Source organism: Suillus subaureus, assembly GCF_016647635.1.
Source record: "Suillus subaureus strain MN1 chromosome Unknown BJ212scaffold_288, whole genome shotgun sequence".
Lineage (NCBI taxonomy): Eukaryota > Fungi > Basidiomycota > Agaricomycetes > Boletales > Suillaceae > Suillus > Suillus subaureus.
Window position 1 is genome coordinate 3,527 of NW_024538844.1, and position 18,691 is coordinate 22,217.

The following is an 18,691-nucleotide window of genomic DNA, read 5'->3' on the forward strand; positions in this document are numbered from 1 at the left end:
GGTCCACTTCCCGTCCCTCCGACTCTACCTTAGGGTAGTCTACCTCTGCTTGCTTCTGCATTGGACTTCGTCTGATGTAGCCCCTATTCCTTCTGGACCTCCTGTCCTCTGTACCTTCAGATGTTCCACCCTCCATACCTCCGGATGTTCCATCCTCCGTACCTTCAGACATTCTGTCCTCCATACTCCGGACCTCTGGACATCCTATCCTTCCATCCTGTTTTCCTGTAGAAGTATTACCTTGCAGTGGGAAACTCTCCTGAGCATTTCCTGCATTCCTCCGGAACTCTCCTGCGCTCCTCCGGAAGTCCTCCCGCACTCTCCACCAGAGTAGCCAGCCTCTGGACTTCATTGGACCATCATCGGACTTCCTCTGAAATGAAGGGCACATACTCGGGTAAGGGGCACAGCGTACAAGCTGAGGCCAAGCCCCTCTGAGTCAGTCTCTCTCTCCTTTGAGCATGGTTCTTAACATGGCCATCTGAAACCAATTGCTGCTTACTGGTCACTGGCAGAGGAGAGGAGAGGGTCTGCTTCTCACATATTTGATACACCTGAACCCAGTCTTGCAGACCCCCAGCACTGCATCAAAACAGATGTCCCACAAAATGATAATGACATTGAGATGAATATCAACATAGATACCTCTGGTTCATATGATTTTGAATAGCAGTCATAGCTTTCTAATCACTTTACTCATTCAGATGAATGGGCATGCCCTGTCAGATGAATCCCAAGGCATTATGTTAACATCAATCACTCCGAAGAGGATCTCAATATCTCTGATAATGCTGACAATCACAATGCGTTGACTCAAAATTCTGGTACCCTTCCAGCTTGAGCTAGGATCCGATGCCTTCTTCTAACACTTGCAGATACACTTCAGACCACCTTTAATTCATTTGGTATCTGCAGACTTTACCCTCATCACCCTTCTTTTGAGCTGGATAAATTCGTTTCATCCTTGTTACTTGCAAGGATGTGTCCCAATGCTGCTGAAGGCAGTGATTCTCCACCGCAGGTCTATGCTCCCCCATATCCTTTTGCAAATATGATGATCTATCAGCTCATCTCCTGGATGAATTCTGGTAGCAGTCAAGTATCGGAATCTAAAGTTGTGTCCCTCGTCAAGGACATAATGCTGGCAAAGGATTTTGACCCTGAACACCTTCAGGGGTTCTCAGTAAGGCAGAGCTTGTGAGAATTAGATGAAGATGAGAGCGGGAAGAGAATCAATTTTCTGGATGACTGGATCGAGATGTCTGTCACTATCAACATTCCAATGAAGGCAAAAGGGGATAGTCCCAGGCCTTATACCATTCCCAGGTTTCACTACTGCCCTCTGGTTGATGTTATCCGTGGGGCATTCAGAGATGCTCAAGCAGCAGCATTTCATCTCATGCCCTTCAAACATCTGTGGAAGAGCCCTCTGGACGGACACAAAGAGCGGATATATGACGAACTTTACACCTCAGATGTCTGATTGGAAGTGCAGGACAGTATTCACAAGCAACCAAAAGAGCCTGGCTGTTCATTGGAATGGGTCGTCACAGGGCTAATGCTCTTTTCCGACGCAACACACCTGGTGAACTTCAGAACCACAAAAGCTTGGCCACTCTATGTGTACTTCGGAAATCTAACAAAATATATACGTTCATCACCAATATCAGGAGTGTGTCACCTCATTGGATTCTTGCCGTCAGTGGGTATTTTGATTGCATGTTCTTGGTTGACGTGGACATTGACTCTTCTCATCAGCTCCCTGATAAAATCAAAGATGTTATCAGTAGCTTGCCTTGAGTATCAAAAACAGGCATGGCCTCCATCCACACCTACTGCCATAGGGAGTTATTCCATGCGTGCTGGGAAATATTACTGGATGAAGATTTTGTTTAGGCATATCGACACGGTCTTGTTCTGAAATGCACTGATGGAGTGATGCAGAGAATATACCCTCGCATCTTCATGTATTCTGCCAATTATCTGGAGAAGTATGTTTTTATTGCGCTAGTTAAAAACATGGCTCATAGATCTCCAGGGTTCTAATTGCAACCATAAAAGATATGGGTTCATGCCTGTGCCCTCGCTGCCTCGTACCAAAAGGCTTGTTTGATTATCTTGGTCTTGTGAAGGATATGAGAAGCCGCCTTACCAACCTTCAAGTATATGCCATGGCCAAGGTTATCAAAGCTCATGAGTTTATCTATCAACTGGGAAATATTGTAGATGGTGCCAAGGTTGAAGACGCCCTCAGAGAGGGCTCCTGGGTGCCTACTCTGGTAAATGAGACTGGTTCCATAGTGGGATGATTAGCTCAAACCAGTATTCCCAGAATCAGTTCATTAATAAACTCGGACCGCTCGGCCTTGATCCATTTCATATGCTCGTTGTTGACATTATGCACGAGTGCAAATTGGGGACCTGGAAAGCTTTATTTATGCACCTTTTGAGGCTTCTTTATGCCCTTCCTGGAGGTGCTCAAGCTATTGTGACCCTTGACACCAGGTATGAAGAATGTGTATGGAGTGTTATTGCCTGCTAACCATTGCCAACTCATTCCAACCCTAGATTTCGTCAAGTTCCAACATATGGTAATGGAGTGATATACAAATTTTCCATCAACACCTCCAAGATGAAAAAGTTGGCTGCCCATGATTTTGAAGACATATTACAGGTACAGGTTCAGTTTTGTGAATTTTATATTATGCTCACTAACATACCTACCAGTGTGCTATTCCAGTTTTTGAAGGGCTGTTTCCTCCTGACCACGATGCAGCTATCCAGTCTCTTCTCTATCAATTTGCACAATGGCATGCACTCGCAAAACTCAGGTTACACTGCGACTCCACCTTGGTTTTTCTTGACGAAATCTTCAAGAAACTCTCTCAAAATTTGCAGAAGTTTCAGGCTCACACTTGTGCTGCCTTTAACACAACAGAGCTACCAAAGGAGAAAGCAAAATGGTTGGCGAAACACTCCGAAACTGGTAATGCTCCTCCAGAATCAAGTAAGGTCAGGGGGAAGAAGTTCAATTTAAAAACTTATAAGTTTCATGCCATGGGAGACTATATTAGAACTATCAGATTCTTCGGAACCACTGACTCCTTTACCACCCAAATCATGTGTATCGACTGCATTCCATGAATTCAAACCTGAAGTCTTTGCACAGGGAGAACTTGCACACCGAGCTCTAAAGGCTTTCTATCCACTCACCAACAAGCTTGACACCCCCGTGCAGTTAGCTAAACACGAGTGCAGGCATCATGTGCTACAGCGGGTTGCAGAAGTGGGGGGTACATCCCCTTCTATCAGTCTATCTCCAGTGGATGCACCCTCCTCTGGAAAGCATCACCATATTGCGGTCAGTCAGAACAATACAGTCCCTCTATTCACACTCCTTCAAGAGCACACTGATAATCTGGCTCTCAAGGTAGCAGTAATATTGCATTTGTTTGAAATGCATTGTACTCATGAGTGGATTCCAGAATTTTATACCAAAACTTAAAGATCACCTTTTGTATAGGCTGTGCAAGCTTGATATCAGTTACTGCAACCATGTGTTCACAGACAAAGAGTGAAACTTGGTCATTATTCCTAACGACACAATCTATGCTGTTCAGACGATGCAAGCACATTACACTACATATGACATGAGGCACAAGTATGACACAATCAACCCCAGAACACATGGCGACATCATGGTACTCTTGGGAGAGACTGCACCTAACCACCCATATTGGTATGCCCACGTGTTGGCTATCTATCATATGGAAATGTGGCTCAACAATGGGGGCACACCTGTGAAGCATCACCTAGAGGTCCTTTGGGTTAGATGGTTGGCCCTGCTGAGGAACCATAAATCTGGTATGAAATGTGCTCATCTTCCAAGGGTGGCCTTTGTGGATGAGTCAGACACAGACACATTTGGATTTCTTGATCCAGGGCAGGTCATTCAAGGAGCGCATCTGATCCCAGCCTTCAATTCGGGGCATGGTGTTAGTTCACTTCGAGGTGGGAAGTCATTGGCACATCCAGATGGAGCTCTAGATGACTGGGAGGTGTATTGTGTTGGCATGTGAGTGTGAATACTCATCTATGCTGCAGTCCTGCTCCTAACCGCTACATAAGTTTCGTAGATTGAGATATGTTTATGTGGTATACACAGTTGGGTATGGGATACCCAGCAATGTTGCGCATGATAGCTAGAGACTCTCTCAGAAATGAATCACCATCCAGCATCGTGGACGCTGTAGACAACAGTAATAGTGTCATGCTCCAGGGGGATGTTGGTTACAGAGAGGATAGTGACAGTGAGGGCTATGAAGGATACGATGATGAGAAGGAAGCAAGCGATGAAGAGTTTAGCAATGAGGAACTGGAAGAGGAATGGGAAGATGAGGGAAGTGAAATTGAAGATGGCTGTGAAGAGGATGGGCATGAGATTGAGGATGAGTTCAATGACTTGCCATCTTTTTAAATTCCCTATTAATGCGATACACATTATTCAAAGCTTAAGCTTCTCATTCTCCTCAGAAACATTTATGTGTATATCATGATATCAGCCTGACTCTACTAGTATGAAGTCCTAGCTAGTACTAAGTACCATACTCAGAATGTGTTTATTGGTAGGTGTCACATGATCCACACCATACCCCACCACATGATGCTTCCCCAGCACTCATCACACTCATGACTAACCATGATGTTTCGAACACCAGCTTGAGGAAGGTGTTGCCATAGCCTGAGGTTGCCGTCTATTCCATCCCTTTGATTCCTTAGTTTAGGTTCAACCTGACACACCCCAACAGCATTGATATATATGATGAGCAGCTCTTCAGAATCAAGAAGAGATTCTAATAAGCCTAGGTTTGTTAACTCAATGACGGACAGTCACCATCCTTGGCACTCACTATATTTTGTAGGTCAGCGACCACACCACCTACATCTATGGCACCTAGTAGTTCCCCTTCCAAATGTAGCTCTCCTCTTGCGAGTAGCTCTCCCCCTGCAAGTAGCTTTCCTCCTGTGAGTAGCTCTCCTCCTGCAAGTAGCTCTCCTATTGCATCACACACAAAGACTGCTACTGATGGTCCTGCCCTTCAAATTCATGAGTTTAGCATGACAGTGCCAAGGAAGACCTTGGGTAACAGTGGTCGCCAGAAGTGTGCCATTCCATATAGCTTATTTCAAGGTGGTGTCTGTGATGAGGACTCAATCCCACCTACAAAAAAATTCAAGACCCTCCAAACTATGGTATGTTCATTGGAATTTCAGACATTCTAATATTCATTGTTTTTTCTCTCAAAAGTGGAACCAAACTTCTGCGCCATCACCAGAAGTCACAATCTTAGTTGATGAGCACATGCTCGAACTTTCACGTATCACTTGCTGGGCTATTACCACAAGAATGCGGTATCAACGTCTTCACTCCCATGAACTAGATCTCATGAACACCATCCTAGGGGATGAACAGGACTTGGCCCAGGCACATCTGAAGGCAGTTGATGTGCAGATTGGTTCTATCTGCAACACCCCACAGGATGCAGGAGTTGGGGTGATAGGCAAGAATGGTTGTAGATTTGACCCTGGTGATAATGGGCCTTGGTGCGAAAGTTCATCTGATAACTCGGACTTGGATAAGCCTAGGCCTGCTCCATTGGTCCTCCAGGCTGGATCTCATTGTGATTCAGTTTGTACGTCAGATGTGGAATAATCTTGCTTTCTATATTTCATAACCATGTATGTTTTATCAATGGAGTCTTTATTTATAGATCCTGAATTATTCAATAGGGGAGAACCTACACTGGTAGGTTCAAGTTGTCCTTCCACTCACTGTTGTTGCACGTAAGTGAAAAGATATATTTATGAGTATAAGCAATGAAATAATAAATTCAAACAATTAGTATCATTCTGCCTGATCACATCACTGTCCTTCATTATTTGCAGACATGTGGTGGGTTTAATTTTCAATACTAAAGTGAAGATTAACACAAACTGATCTCTGTTTCCCTTGGCAATTTTCCAAAAGGCTTGAAGCTTATAACAAGCCTCATGGGTTCGAAGAAGTAACCATTTGTGCAATGTTGTTGAAGGTGAGCTGCCATATTTGGTATCATTGCTTCACTTCAGTGCCATGCCCCTAATGTTAAATACTAGTGCACAGTAGACCAAATCTTTATCATCTCATCATCATTCTTCCCTGACCCGACAAATGCTATTGACCCTTCACATCTTAGAGTGCTGGATACTCTCAGTGAGTTAATCACATGCTTAATTTGAAATCCTATCGAATACAGAAGCCTTTTCTACCAAACAAGCAGCTTTGATTGGAGATTATTCAGAGATCCGGGGGAGATCATCATCCTACTGTCACATTGTAATCACTATTATTGAGAGTCACAATGAAGGTGGGTGCATAAAAGTTATGTTATGTGAGCAGCTGGCAGTAATCACTGTCAAAACTGCCTAGTATTTTACATGTTCATGCCCTAACATCATTCCCCTATAGCCAGGTTTTCGGTAAGTTTGCACGAGGTCCATTCGATGTGTGAAGTTCCAGGCCAGACTGGCTGGAAACATTGTGCCTCAGCTCAACTTCATCAACTGTTCTCATCTTGGATCAGTGATGATTTCATGTTAGTGCGGCCATATTATTTTTTTCAATCATAGCTGATTTCCTGACATCCCACTATTTAACACATCTTTTAAAGCTCGTTCTTCCTCCAAGTCCAAGCCCACAATCATGTCTTTCCAAGCTTTCTCATATGACCCAAATGATCCATCAAGCTGCACCAGATGGCAGTCAGCTGTGTGGCCTCTCATATCAGGTTTATCACATTGCATTTTTCCTTACTCCCATAGCACTAGCAGTGCCCATGTCACTTATGGTGGAAGTTCAAGGCACTCTGATTCCACATCAGTAGTATTGACCAGCTTGACATCAGCGGCTGGCACTAATAGTAGTATGGACCTGGATAGAAAGTGGTTCAAGGATTTCAACTCAAATGAACAGGTTGCCCTCACATGGGCTAAAAGGTGCTGTAGGGATTTCATATTCTGTGGGCTTGTATAGGCAGATATTGCTTAGTGTTATGTTCGCACTTTTGGTGCTTATGTAATAATCATAGTTTTCACCACCTACCAGTACCAGTCTGAGACTAAGAGTTATTAGCATGATTTCCTATCCTCTTTGAGCACTGAGCTTAGTCCAGAAACCCTTTAGGGCTGAATAGCAGCTAGGCATAGCACATTTAGCCCAACATTAGAAGTCTACTTTCCAGTTCTCTTCTTGTTGTGTTTCCCACAGCACATGATTCTCAATTCCGCTATGACTATGGGCTGGCTGTGAAACATCACCACAGCAGAAAAACGAGCCATGAATGACTATATCGTAGAGATCATCAATCAGGCCAACCTGAAGTTCAGATGCGGTACATACTACTGATTGCCATCCTGGATTGTGACTGTACTCATTCACAAATCCAGATTTAGAGACATCACCCAAGGTAGTAGATATCATCTACAAGGCCCTCTTGCTCAACCGTCGACAACTCTTGAGAACCTTGGAGGATCTCATTGATTATTTCAATGTTCAACCTCTGTTGGACTCTGTTTTGTCAAACATGGAGCATCAGGATTTCAAGGATCATGGCCAAAATTCATTGTTCGATTTGACTTCACCCTTATCCTATTACCTTCATGGTCAGGAAATCACCAATATGTCTATTTTCGTGCTTCTGTTTGCAAACCTGGTAGTGGAAGAGATTCATATAGCACACTGGTATGCTGGCAAAGACTCCCCCCTCTGAGATGAGGATATGAGACTTGAGATCAAAAGTACTCCTACTCAGATGTTTTCAGAATCGGCGGTCTCAGTAGTTCAAGATTTTAATCTTAGTGTTCATATGTTGACATGTGATTTTTAGGCAAGGTTAGCAATCTGACACGCTGTGAGCAGAAAAATGTCACTGTTGGGAGCCCCCCTCCACTTCACGACAGATCCATATGCTGATGAGCAGGATGCAGTCAATGAAGCAATGTTGCTGGCATTGTCATCTGCCACCCATGGGCCTGCAATGGAAGCACATATGTTAAATGTGCACCGAAGAGGCATGTGAGTAATTCTCACTATGTTGGACCTGAGTGTCATGCTCACACTTTTTCAGTAGTGCCCTCCATTGCTTGATGGGTCTGGAAGCACCCACAAGCATGATAAGCCATCTTCCAATGGAGGAGGATTCGTGAATCATATCCGAGGCACTACAGCACACATGGACCATGGGTTTGCTGTTACTGCAGATCAGTCAAGATTTTTTGACAGTGGGGCCACACAGGCCTTTGACACCAGACTATTCCATATCCATTTACATACCTCTTTCCCTCGAAGAGCTTGTCTTTCCATGACCTGAGTCAGATATTGCCCCACCTTTGACTGTGCACCTGTCTGAGGCTACTACTAGTAGTACAGACTTTAGTATGCCGTCCAGGTCAGTGCACATAGGACTGTCACTAGCAGATAATTTTGGTGACGAGCTCTTTAGTTTTGAACCGACACCATTAAATTTTGAATTTGACAATGATCAAGGAGGGTTTGGGAATGGAGGGTACTACATTCTGTAGTTTCATACCAGCGACATCATTTACTATCTGCTTGCATTCCGTTCAATCCACCCTTTTTCAAAGGTTTCATAGTGTTTGTGTCATGATCACGACTTGCAGCTTGCTTCATTGTATAGTACTACCATATTGTTACCACAAAATATTTCTACAGCCTCTTAACCAAAGCAAGCAGGTTTCCCTGTGTTGTTGGAATCAAAGAAGGTCCAGTTTCAAATATTTGTGGGTTGGCATCTATTGTAACTTTTGAGATTGAGGTGCTGCACCATGACAGATCAGTCCGAAACCCTGCATTAATATCAACATTCCACACACTCGTGCCTCAGAGGAACCAATCTACATACACAAAGTTTCACGCATGACTACCTGCAACAAGTCCACCAGGCAACAACCACAACCCTAGTGCTGGAGTTGTAATACTAACAATTCAATAGGAGGACCAGTCAGTCTTGAGACCTGCTCAACAACAATCAGTCACTAATACAATGTTGCACATTCACACTTTGTCTTTCTTTTCTTTTTGAAAACAGTTGCAGCATTCAAGTGATGCAAATACAGATCACCATGACCAGCAGCAATCTAACTGACGCCCAAGCACCAGCGTGCAAGACCGCGACTTTGCACTGTAAAACAACCAACAGCACACTCAAACAATGGGTTCAATTTGCTCCTCACCAGAGAAGCAGGATGACCAAGAGTCCAACATGGCTTTAGCAGCCTGCAGAAATTCTACCTCTGTCCCCCCTCTCCACCCTGATATACACTCCATTGTTCAGCTCACTGTTGTGCATGCCTGCAAGGTCTACTTCAGTGGCCCACTAGTAAAGCACGTACAGTGCCAACCGGATGGCCAACATCCCAAAGATGATGGATGGGTTGACGTCTGGGCACAGCTCAGCAGCACAGCGTTGAGCATATGGGACATGAAGGAGATCAAGGAAGCAAACAAGAAGGGCCTTGAGGTGCCTCCTACTGTCATATCCCGTATGCCAGACATAGATCCCATCATATTCCCACGCTTTCTGGACCTGTTTCCGGACCCCATATCTGACTCATTCCTGGATCCCCTATCCTGTCCACCCTATGCACATTCCATCCAGCAAGACATCTGGACTTTACCTCCTCTTGGATTCTGGACTACATCCACCACCTCACATATCTCAGTCCTGTTTCCATCCTGCCTTCCAGATCCCCAGATCTCCAGACCTCCGGATATTAACTGTACTATCTCCGGACCTATTCCCACCCTCTGTCCGAGATCCTGCACCTATCCCCATTTAGGCATCTCCGCCTTTCCGGTTCTCAGTTATCTCTGTTTCTGTCTTGCTGATTGATCCTTGTACTAGTTTCATCTCCGAGTTCATTTACATATGTTCCGTCTTACTTACCAATGTGTTTCCGCATGCTCGTACATAGCCTTACTCCTTTGCTTACTGATCCTCTCAGATAGCCTCTAGTATATAACCCCTGTACAACTACAGTAGAGTCCTTAGTCTGTTCATCATCTTAGTTCCTGTTCATCATCTTAGATCCTGTTCTACTTGCCAATCATCTTCCAGACTTCAGTCCATCTGAGTCTCGTCCTTTTCCATAAGGCCTAGGGAAGGATTCCCCAGGCCAGAATTCCAGACCTCCGGATTTGTCCCCTATGTCTCTGTCCCAAGTCTAGGGATTGCTTCCCTAGGCTAGAGTCTTGCCTTTCCGGCACTTACCCTCTTTCCGGACTTAGGTCCACTTCCCGTCCCTCCGACTCTACCTTAGGGTAGTCTACCTCTGTTTGCTTCTACATTGGATGAAGTCCAATGTAGCCCCTATTCCTTCTGGACCTCCGGACCTCCTGTCCTCTGTACCTCTGGATGTCCTGGTATCCTGTCCTTCGGACATTCTGCCCTCCATACCTTTGGACGTTCCATCCTCCATACCTCTGGACCTCCTGTCCTCTGTACTCTGGACCTCCGGACATCCTGTCCTCCATACTCCAGACCTCCGGACCTCCTATCCGTCCATCCTGTTTTCCTGTAGAAGTATTACCTTGCAGTGTGAACTCTCCTGAGCATTTCCTGCATCCCTCCGGAACTCTCCCACACTCCTCCGGACGTTTCCCGCGCTCCTCCGGAAGTCCTCCTGCACTCTCCACCAGAGTAGCCAGCCTCCAGAAGTCCTCCGGACTTCATCGGACCATCATCAGACTTCCTCTGAAATGAAGGGCACATACTCAGGTAAGGGGCACAGCATACGAGCTGAGGCCAAGCCCCTCTGAGTCAGTCTCCCTCTCCTTTGAGCATGGTTCTTAACACCTACGTATGTCAATATTACAGATGCTGTGAGTTTATTCCATTCTCTGTCTATACTGGTGGTGATGACATTGGCTGTAGTTTGTTCATGTACTAGGTTCAGTCACTGGTCCCACAGAGAGTCCAGAGCAACTGTGGAAGACATATACGAATGTCCTCACTCTCAACACAGCAGGCTCTAATTTACTTTTATTCAGCTGTCCATCAATACCAGCATTGGAGTCATGGGCAACAGCTCTACAATTATCTGCTTGGGAAAAGTCTTGTCTCAAAGAAATGTATACCACTCAATTAGTAATACACATAACGTTGCTTGAAGGTCAGTTCCCTTATTGCAGTATGTTCAACACTGATGTCATATATCTCAGGTAAAGATACCCACACAACCCTCATCTGTGGCCATATGGAAGGGTGGGTGCTCATTCACGTTGCTGGACAAACAGACTGGAAACACATGTGGATGGTCATCTCTGGGTCGCAAACTTCATCAACCGATCCTGGAGCCTCATCTACTACCACTGGCACTGCACCTACTCCCAAGAAATGCATGTCAAATCTCTTCTCATGGGATCACTCCCCTGAGCCTCTGCCAAGCCTTTGCTTGCACTTTATGCATCCCCTAGGCCAAAGAACAAGAAGCATTCCCTTCTCATGCTTAGGGAGGTTTCACAGGTGTTTGCGGTGTACCCAGAGTGCCCAGAATTGATCAACTGCAGCATACTCATGAAACTTGGGGGTTTGATTGGTGATGATGAAATGAAGGGAGGGGTGGTTGCTTGTCATGCCTGAGCTCGAGGCAGGGAACACACAAGCTTCTGAGATGCTCAAGTGGCTTGTTGGTGAGTAGACTATCTCAGTCACGCAGAAAATGATAACTCACCATTTACCTAGCGCTTCATGATGCATTTGAGCTATACAGCCATCCAAAAGTGTACACCTGGGATCCTTGCAATCCAGTTTCGCTGACGTTTGCTTATCCAGTCAATCCTGGGAGAGATGTTAGTACAATTTGCTTGCCAGCACAAGTCCACTGATTTATTGGACAATAGCTCCTGTTCCTTGACCATGAAGTTGCAGAGTCTATGGACCCTCGTGACAACCATACCTCTGCCATTTGCAATCGTCTCCTAAATATCCTCCACTCATGCATGCCCAAATTGCATGCGATGTCTGTGCCACCCCCACTACCTCCCATGGGTCTAGGGGCTGATCCGAATTGCCCACAGCAGCAACAGCCATCACAAAATGCTGCTCAGCCCCAACCACAAACACAAAACAGTCAGCCTGCTTACATCCCCCAGCTCCCCATGGTCAATTTTGACTTGCGCTCACCACCAGACCTCACTGTTGGTCATGCACTCTCCCCCATTACAGAATGGAGCGCAACACACAAAACATTTCTGGATTTCCCTCATATGCAGAGCCACTCGATGTTGAATGAGCACCACACACCTGAGTTGATGATGATCAGCAGCTCAATGTCAAGCGAGAAGCCAGATTCTGTAGGGTAATTGATGAGCAGCGGACATCAGGACTTTATGTCACGTTCCATATCCAAGCATAGCCAGTTGCAGATGCTTTCTCCACTTACTTCGTTGAACCTGGTCCTAGAGAACATACCTGGGTCGATGACTGGTCTCCCAATGACCAGAAGCCCTCCTCCCACCTTGCATTCAGACTCAAGGCTTATGCCAAGCATGGAGACTGGACAAATGAGGAGCATGGAGCCGTCAACAGCAGTGTGTGGATGTTGGCAGGTTCAAACTTCCTCTTATGCCTGAATCTCCTGGGTCACCTACATTTTCTACAAGTTCAACAAGTCCCAGTTCAGGAAATGGTAGGCCTATTTCGCCAGGCATGTCATTGTTGGCCCTTGTTGCACCAGTGCCCATAAGATCACTGGCTTCAAGAACTCCCCCTCCTGCCTCACCCCTTTCATGTCTTACATCGCCTTACTCTCCCAAAGGGAAGGATAAAGAGTTACCTTCTATTCAAGATGTACAAGATGTTTTACAGCTGCTGCCTCGAGCACTGTCTCTGCCTCATACATTTATAACGCAGCTGCATAATGCAGGCTCACCACCCTTACCTCCCAAAGCCCAGTTACCAACCCCACCACGAGTGCCTGTTATGTTGATGCACTTGCTGCATTGTCTTTCCTTGATAGTGCACCCGACATCACACCCCCGCCTGCAACTACATCCCAGCCACCACCGATAGAACAAGGCATGTCATCAGAGCCTACCATTGAGGGTAGCACTGCCTCTGAGAGCTCCGAGGGAGTTATACAGTACAGGTCATCCTTTGCACCATCCAAGCAGGCTGCACAACAAAAGGTGCATGCACAAGCGCAACATCAGGCAGTGCTTCACAAGCCTGGGAGAGTGAATGGGAAGCATGTCATGCATGGGAACAGGCTTTCTTGGTGGAACAAGAGCAGCAATGAAGAAGAGGAGGAGGATGAAGAGGATGAAGAGGATGACGAGGATGCTGACTCTGACGAGGAACCCCCTTCAACGTTGGAGAGCAAGAAGCCAGGTCTTGTCATGCCTGTACCAGTTCTGGCTGTCAGGCCTCTGCATCCCAGTAGTGCAGGGTGTGCTGTGATGCCTGGAGAACAAGCAACAGATGCGAATCTCTATGTGCAGCTACGACATCCTCATAAACTGCCACCTGTTCCAAGGCTGCTGACTCAAGGTCAGCATACCTCTTTTTGTTGAATTCTTTGAGCTGATGATCCACAGGCAGTGTGTCAGATGACTACATGAACACCATGCCACCACCTTGGCAACTTGCCTCTGATCAGCACATGTGAATGCCAGATGATGCCCCTCACCTGCGTCCACAGTCTGAATATACTACCCAAGTCCTTTGTCCACAAGCAGACTTTAATCAACATGTTGCTGCCCATCAGAGCAGCATTTGGACACAGGTTCTCAATCCTGGTCACATGCCCAGTTCTCATCCTCAACCTGAAACTCCCTCACATCAACAAGACCCTTTTATTCAGTTGGAACCTGCTTCCCATTCCATGATGAAAGCTTTTACCCCTCATGGTTTGCTATCTGCTGGGATGCAGGACAAGCAAGACCGGTCTGCCAAGAGACAAGAAGAACTTGCACAGGAAACCAGTGCCTCACTCATCAATGTTCCTAATAAGCCACCACCACCTCAGACAGGTCTCTTGGGTGCAATCACTGCTCATGAGCGTGAGCATAAATGCAAAGGTGGCATCAGTGCTGCTCTGACAGAGTGTGAGCACGAAAAAAGAATGGCTGAAGAATGGCAATGCAAGATTGATGACTTCCAACACAATCAACTGGAGATGCAGGGCATGTATGGAGGCAGCCAGCAGTACCCCGAATATGATGGGCAACTCGATGATGGCCAATCCTATGATGATGGGCATGAACCTGATGATGACTGGTGGGAATCCAATGATGGCTGGTGCTAACCCCATGATGAACAGTGCTAACCCCATGATGATGGGTGGGTATATGGGTCATCCAGGTATGATGCCAGGATTTGGAAATCCACAATTCTTCATGCAGCAGGCAGCACAAGCTGCTTACCAACAAGCTATGATGGCATATTCCTCTGCTGGGTTGCATGTTGGCGATGGCATGCACCCTACGCCCATGAATCCTATTCAGTGAGTTTTTCAAATAATCATTGTTACTTTGTATTACTACTTAAGCTATAGTGACAGGTGTAAACTCTACCGGCGTACGGTTCTGGGTCAACTTGAATTGAACGGACAACTTGAAGTTATGCAAGAGTTCAAATTGGAGCCAGATTAGTACAAACATGATGTGAGTGGCTAGTCCATTTTGAGCAACTCGCAAGCTGAAGCATATGCATATGAGCTACGGGTCCATGTTCCTGTAATTTTGGCAGACTTGCTTAAATGGTCGTTGTGCAGCAGGGGAGTATAAAACAGGTGGTTGTTTCATTCCCTCATCTTGCATTTCTTATTCCTTGTCTGCTTTTGGACAGTCACTCCTTCTGAGTCCCTCTTCATCAATGTCACACATTTCAGAGGGCAGCACGTCAATCTCTGGCAGCACCATGAATGTTGATGGTCAGCAGAATGACCATGGCCTTCACCAAACTCCAGAATCTGAGTCAACGTTCGCCCAGGCTCGGCAGAGAAGGAAGATTGCTGAACTCAAAGGAAAGTTAGAGGCTCTCAAGTTGGGGCATACAATGAAGGAAAAGTAGTAGGAACTCCGTCATTCCTGGCTCGACTTTACTCATCATCCAACAGGCAAATGAATTATTATCTAGCTCAAGGACGAGGGCTAAGGCATGTTGTCACTTTGTTCAATAGTATCGAGGATTCAGTCACCAAAAATGACCAGAGATATGACAATGTTGATGATGATACTAATGGCACTGTCGAGTAAGTTTTTGCCCTCTATTTATGCCATGATGAGTGTGCTCATTGGTTTCATTACGTAGCCAAGATTGGCTACTATATGGGTACAGCATCCTAGTGAGAACCTTGCTGTGGTTTTTGAAGAAAACCACAGACATGGAGCACAACAACTATGTGCGCATGTGTCATATCCCATATGCCAGACATAGATCCCATCATATTCCCACGCTTTCTGGACCTATTTCCGGACCCCATATCCAACTCATTCCTGGATCCCCTATCCTGTCCACCCTATGCACATTCCGTCCAGCAAGACATCTGGACTTTACCTCCTCTTGGATTCCAGACTACATCCACCACCTCACATATCTCAGTCCTGTTTCCACCCTGCCTTCCGGATCCCCAGATCTCCGGACCTCCGGATATTAACTGTTACTATCTCTGGACCTATTCCCGCCCTCTATCTGAGATCCTGCGCCTATCCCCATTTAGGCATCTCCGCCTTTCCGGTTCTCAGTTATCTCTGTTTCTGTCTTGCTGATTGATCCTTGTACTAGTTTCATCTCCGAGTTCATTTACATATGTTCCGTCTTACTTACCAATGTGTTTCCACATGCTCGTACATAGCCTTACTCCTTTGCTTACTGATCCTCTCAGATAGCCTCTAGTATATAACCCCTGTACAACTACAGTAGAATCCTCAGTCTGAATATCATCTTAGTTCCTACTCTATCACCTTAGATCTGCCCAATCATCTTCTGGACTTCAGTCCATCTGAGTCTTGTCCTTTTCCGTAAGGCCTAGGGAAGGATTCCCTAGGCTGGAATTCCGGACCTTCGGATTTGTCCCCTATGTCTCTGTCCCAAGTCTAGGGATTGCTTCCCTAGGCTGGAGTCTTGCCTTTCCAGCACTTACCTTCTTTCTGGACTTAGTTCCACTTCCTGTCCCTCCAACTCTACCTCAGGGTAGTCTACCTCCGTTTGCTTCTACATCGGACGAAGTCCGATGTAGCCCCTATTCCTTCCGGACCTCCGGACCTCCTGTCCTCCATACTCCAGACCTCCTATCCGTCCATCCTGTTTTCCTGTAGAAGTATTACCTTGCAGCGGGAACTCTCCTGAGCATTTCCTGCATCCCTCCAGAACTCTCCCGCACTCCTCCGGAAGTCCTCCTGCACTCTCCACCAGAGTAGCCAGCCTCCAGAAGTCCTCCGGACTTCATCAGACCATCATCGGACTTCCTCTGAAATGAAGGGCACATACTCGGGTAAGGGGCACAGCATACGAGCTGAGGCCAAGCCCCTCTGAGTCAGTCTCTCTCTCCTTTGAGCATGGTTCTTAACAGCATGCTGAAGATGGTATGTTTTACCACCATGCAGGTCAATTCTTATGATCTTGAGACTGTTTAGCTTAGGCAAGGGGCTGATGGCACCCAGGGAGATGACACATTGAAGCTAAAGACTCTTGTTTCAGACTGGGTTAATCTTGCATTCAAGCCAACTCCCCCAGTCAATCCCAATGACAAACATTGCCATGGATTCATCAATGACGCATGTGGCAGATTACTATGCCCGACTGAACTTGACTGGAACAACCCAGTGTATGTAGTGGACTTGCATCTTTCACAACTCTTACTTTTTACTAGTGTACAGGCAGGGACTCGAGATTGATCAGAAGGCTATGTGGTGACAGACCTTTCTTTCCCAGTGTTTTTGTATGAAAAATACACTGCCAAACCTGATGATTTGGAGGAAGGTATCTTTAAGGGAAAAATTTTGCTGCAGGTTTGTCACATTTGAGTCACCCAATGATGATCTCACATCATTTTACAGGCCTACAAAGCTGTCTTTACATCCCCATCCTCTGCAAAAGACATCAAGTGTGATGGCGATGACACGGATGTAATTGAGAACAACTGACGTGCTAAGACAGCATTCTTGACAATCAAAGTGAAAAAACATGTCGCACAAATTATCAAGATGGATAAAGTCACTGCTTGCTCAATTGCGTACATCGCTTGTCAAGTAAGTTTGTATTATTGTAACTTTTGTTGCAATTGTTTATAAATGATGACTACATATGCAGGTGCAATTTGCACTTTCATCTGTTACCTCATGGCGCTCAATCAATGGTGACTTTGACTACACCCAATTCTGGTGGACTATTGTGGATTTCTTTGAAAAGCCTCCCAGTCGAGACGCTCGGTGCAGGGTTGAGCGACTTCTTGAGTGGTGGACAAGGTGTGGTATCGTTTACGTTGCCAAGCAGCCTCAACTGGACTCATTTTTAGAAAAGTTTTTGGAAAAAAACATCGCAGTGAGCTTAGCAACACGGTGAAAGCTAATATGTCTGTGAACACTCTTGCAAGGCAGAGGGCCCAGTGTGATGATGCTGCTTTTGATTCTTCTTAGATACCTATCAATAGTCTACCTACACTGTTTTCAAGCAATCACTGGCCATCTCCACAAGTAATTTTTACTTTTAATATCATGATGATTTGATGAAACCTTGTCTGGTGTGATACACCACTCTCTTATGGCGACTTCAGACCTCATAAATACCATCTGTAACAGTGTAGTATGCATGAGTCATGCAGCATGACAGCATCTTAGATTCAGCTGCTTGGTGTCAAAACACTGAAAGCAGGAAATATAACACACTATGGAAATGTCTGTGGAATCTGGTTATTTTTGCTAGCAGCACAAGTCAAGCCTCATGGTGTCCATCCACCTGCTTGATTTCAACAGGCTGCATGTATGAAATACATCGCAACTATGACAATGTCTATCGCTTCTACTCATTTCACTGATGGCACAAATCACCCCTTGAATTGTTCATCCACATACTTGGTTTCAAAAGGCTGAACATAGGAAACACAGAGTACTCATGACAATACCTGCAGTTTTTAGTCCAATTGCTGATAGCACAATTTCAGCTTCAAAATGTGGGTCCTCTCACTTGGTTCAGTCATTTGTGTGTACTAGGAATGCAATGCAGTCATTGCAATCTCGTGGGATTGGAAGCTGCCTTAGCTTTGAAGTCCCTTGTTGCTGAATCAAGGACTTACAATGCGAAGGTCCCAAATGTCCTCATTAAGAACTCCTCTTGTGGTGGCTGAAGACACACGAATATGTTAATGCATGGTGCAATGCACCATACGCTTGTCGAATAGGAAGTGATGTACAGTGGATGGTTTAAATGTCTGAATGACATGGTGCAAGCCAGAAGCTGTACATACAAGCACCACTGGTGATGAGGAGGACACACAACTGTTGCCTGGAAGCAACTGGCTTTCATTCTGATTTGGATGGTTGTTCTATAATTAATGGGAATGAAGCTTCAATGCATACATTTCTGGTCAGTTCACCTCACCAAGCAATCCCAACTCCTGGCAAGGTAAAGCT

At 45.6% G+C, this 18,691-nt stretch overlaps 1 protein-coding gene across 1 annotated transcript; it reads left to right on the forward strand.

Moving 5' to 3' along the window:
• Positions 1-979: 979 nt before the first annotated feature.
• BJ212DRAFT_1306427 (uncharacterized protein) lies at positions 980-1,483 on the forward strand (the record flags this gene model as incomplete). Its single annotated transcript, XM_041333817.1, has 2 exons — positions 980-1,183; positions 1,289-1,483. 2 exons carry the CDS (start codon positions 980-982, stop codon positions 1,481-1,483), a joined length of 399 nt encoding a protein of 132 aa, XP_041185298.1.
• Positions 1,484-18,691: the final 17,208 nt, after the last annotated feature.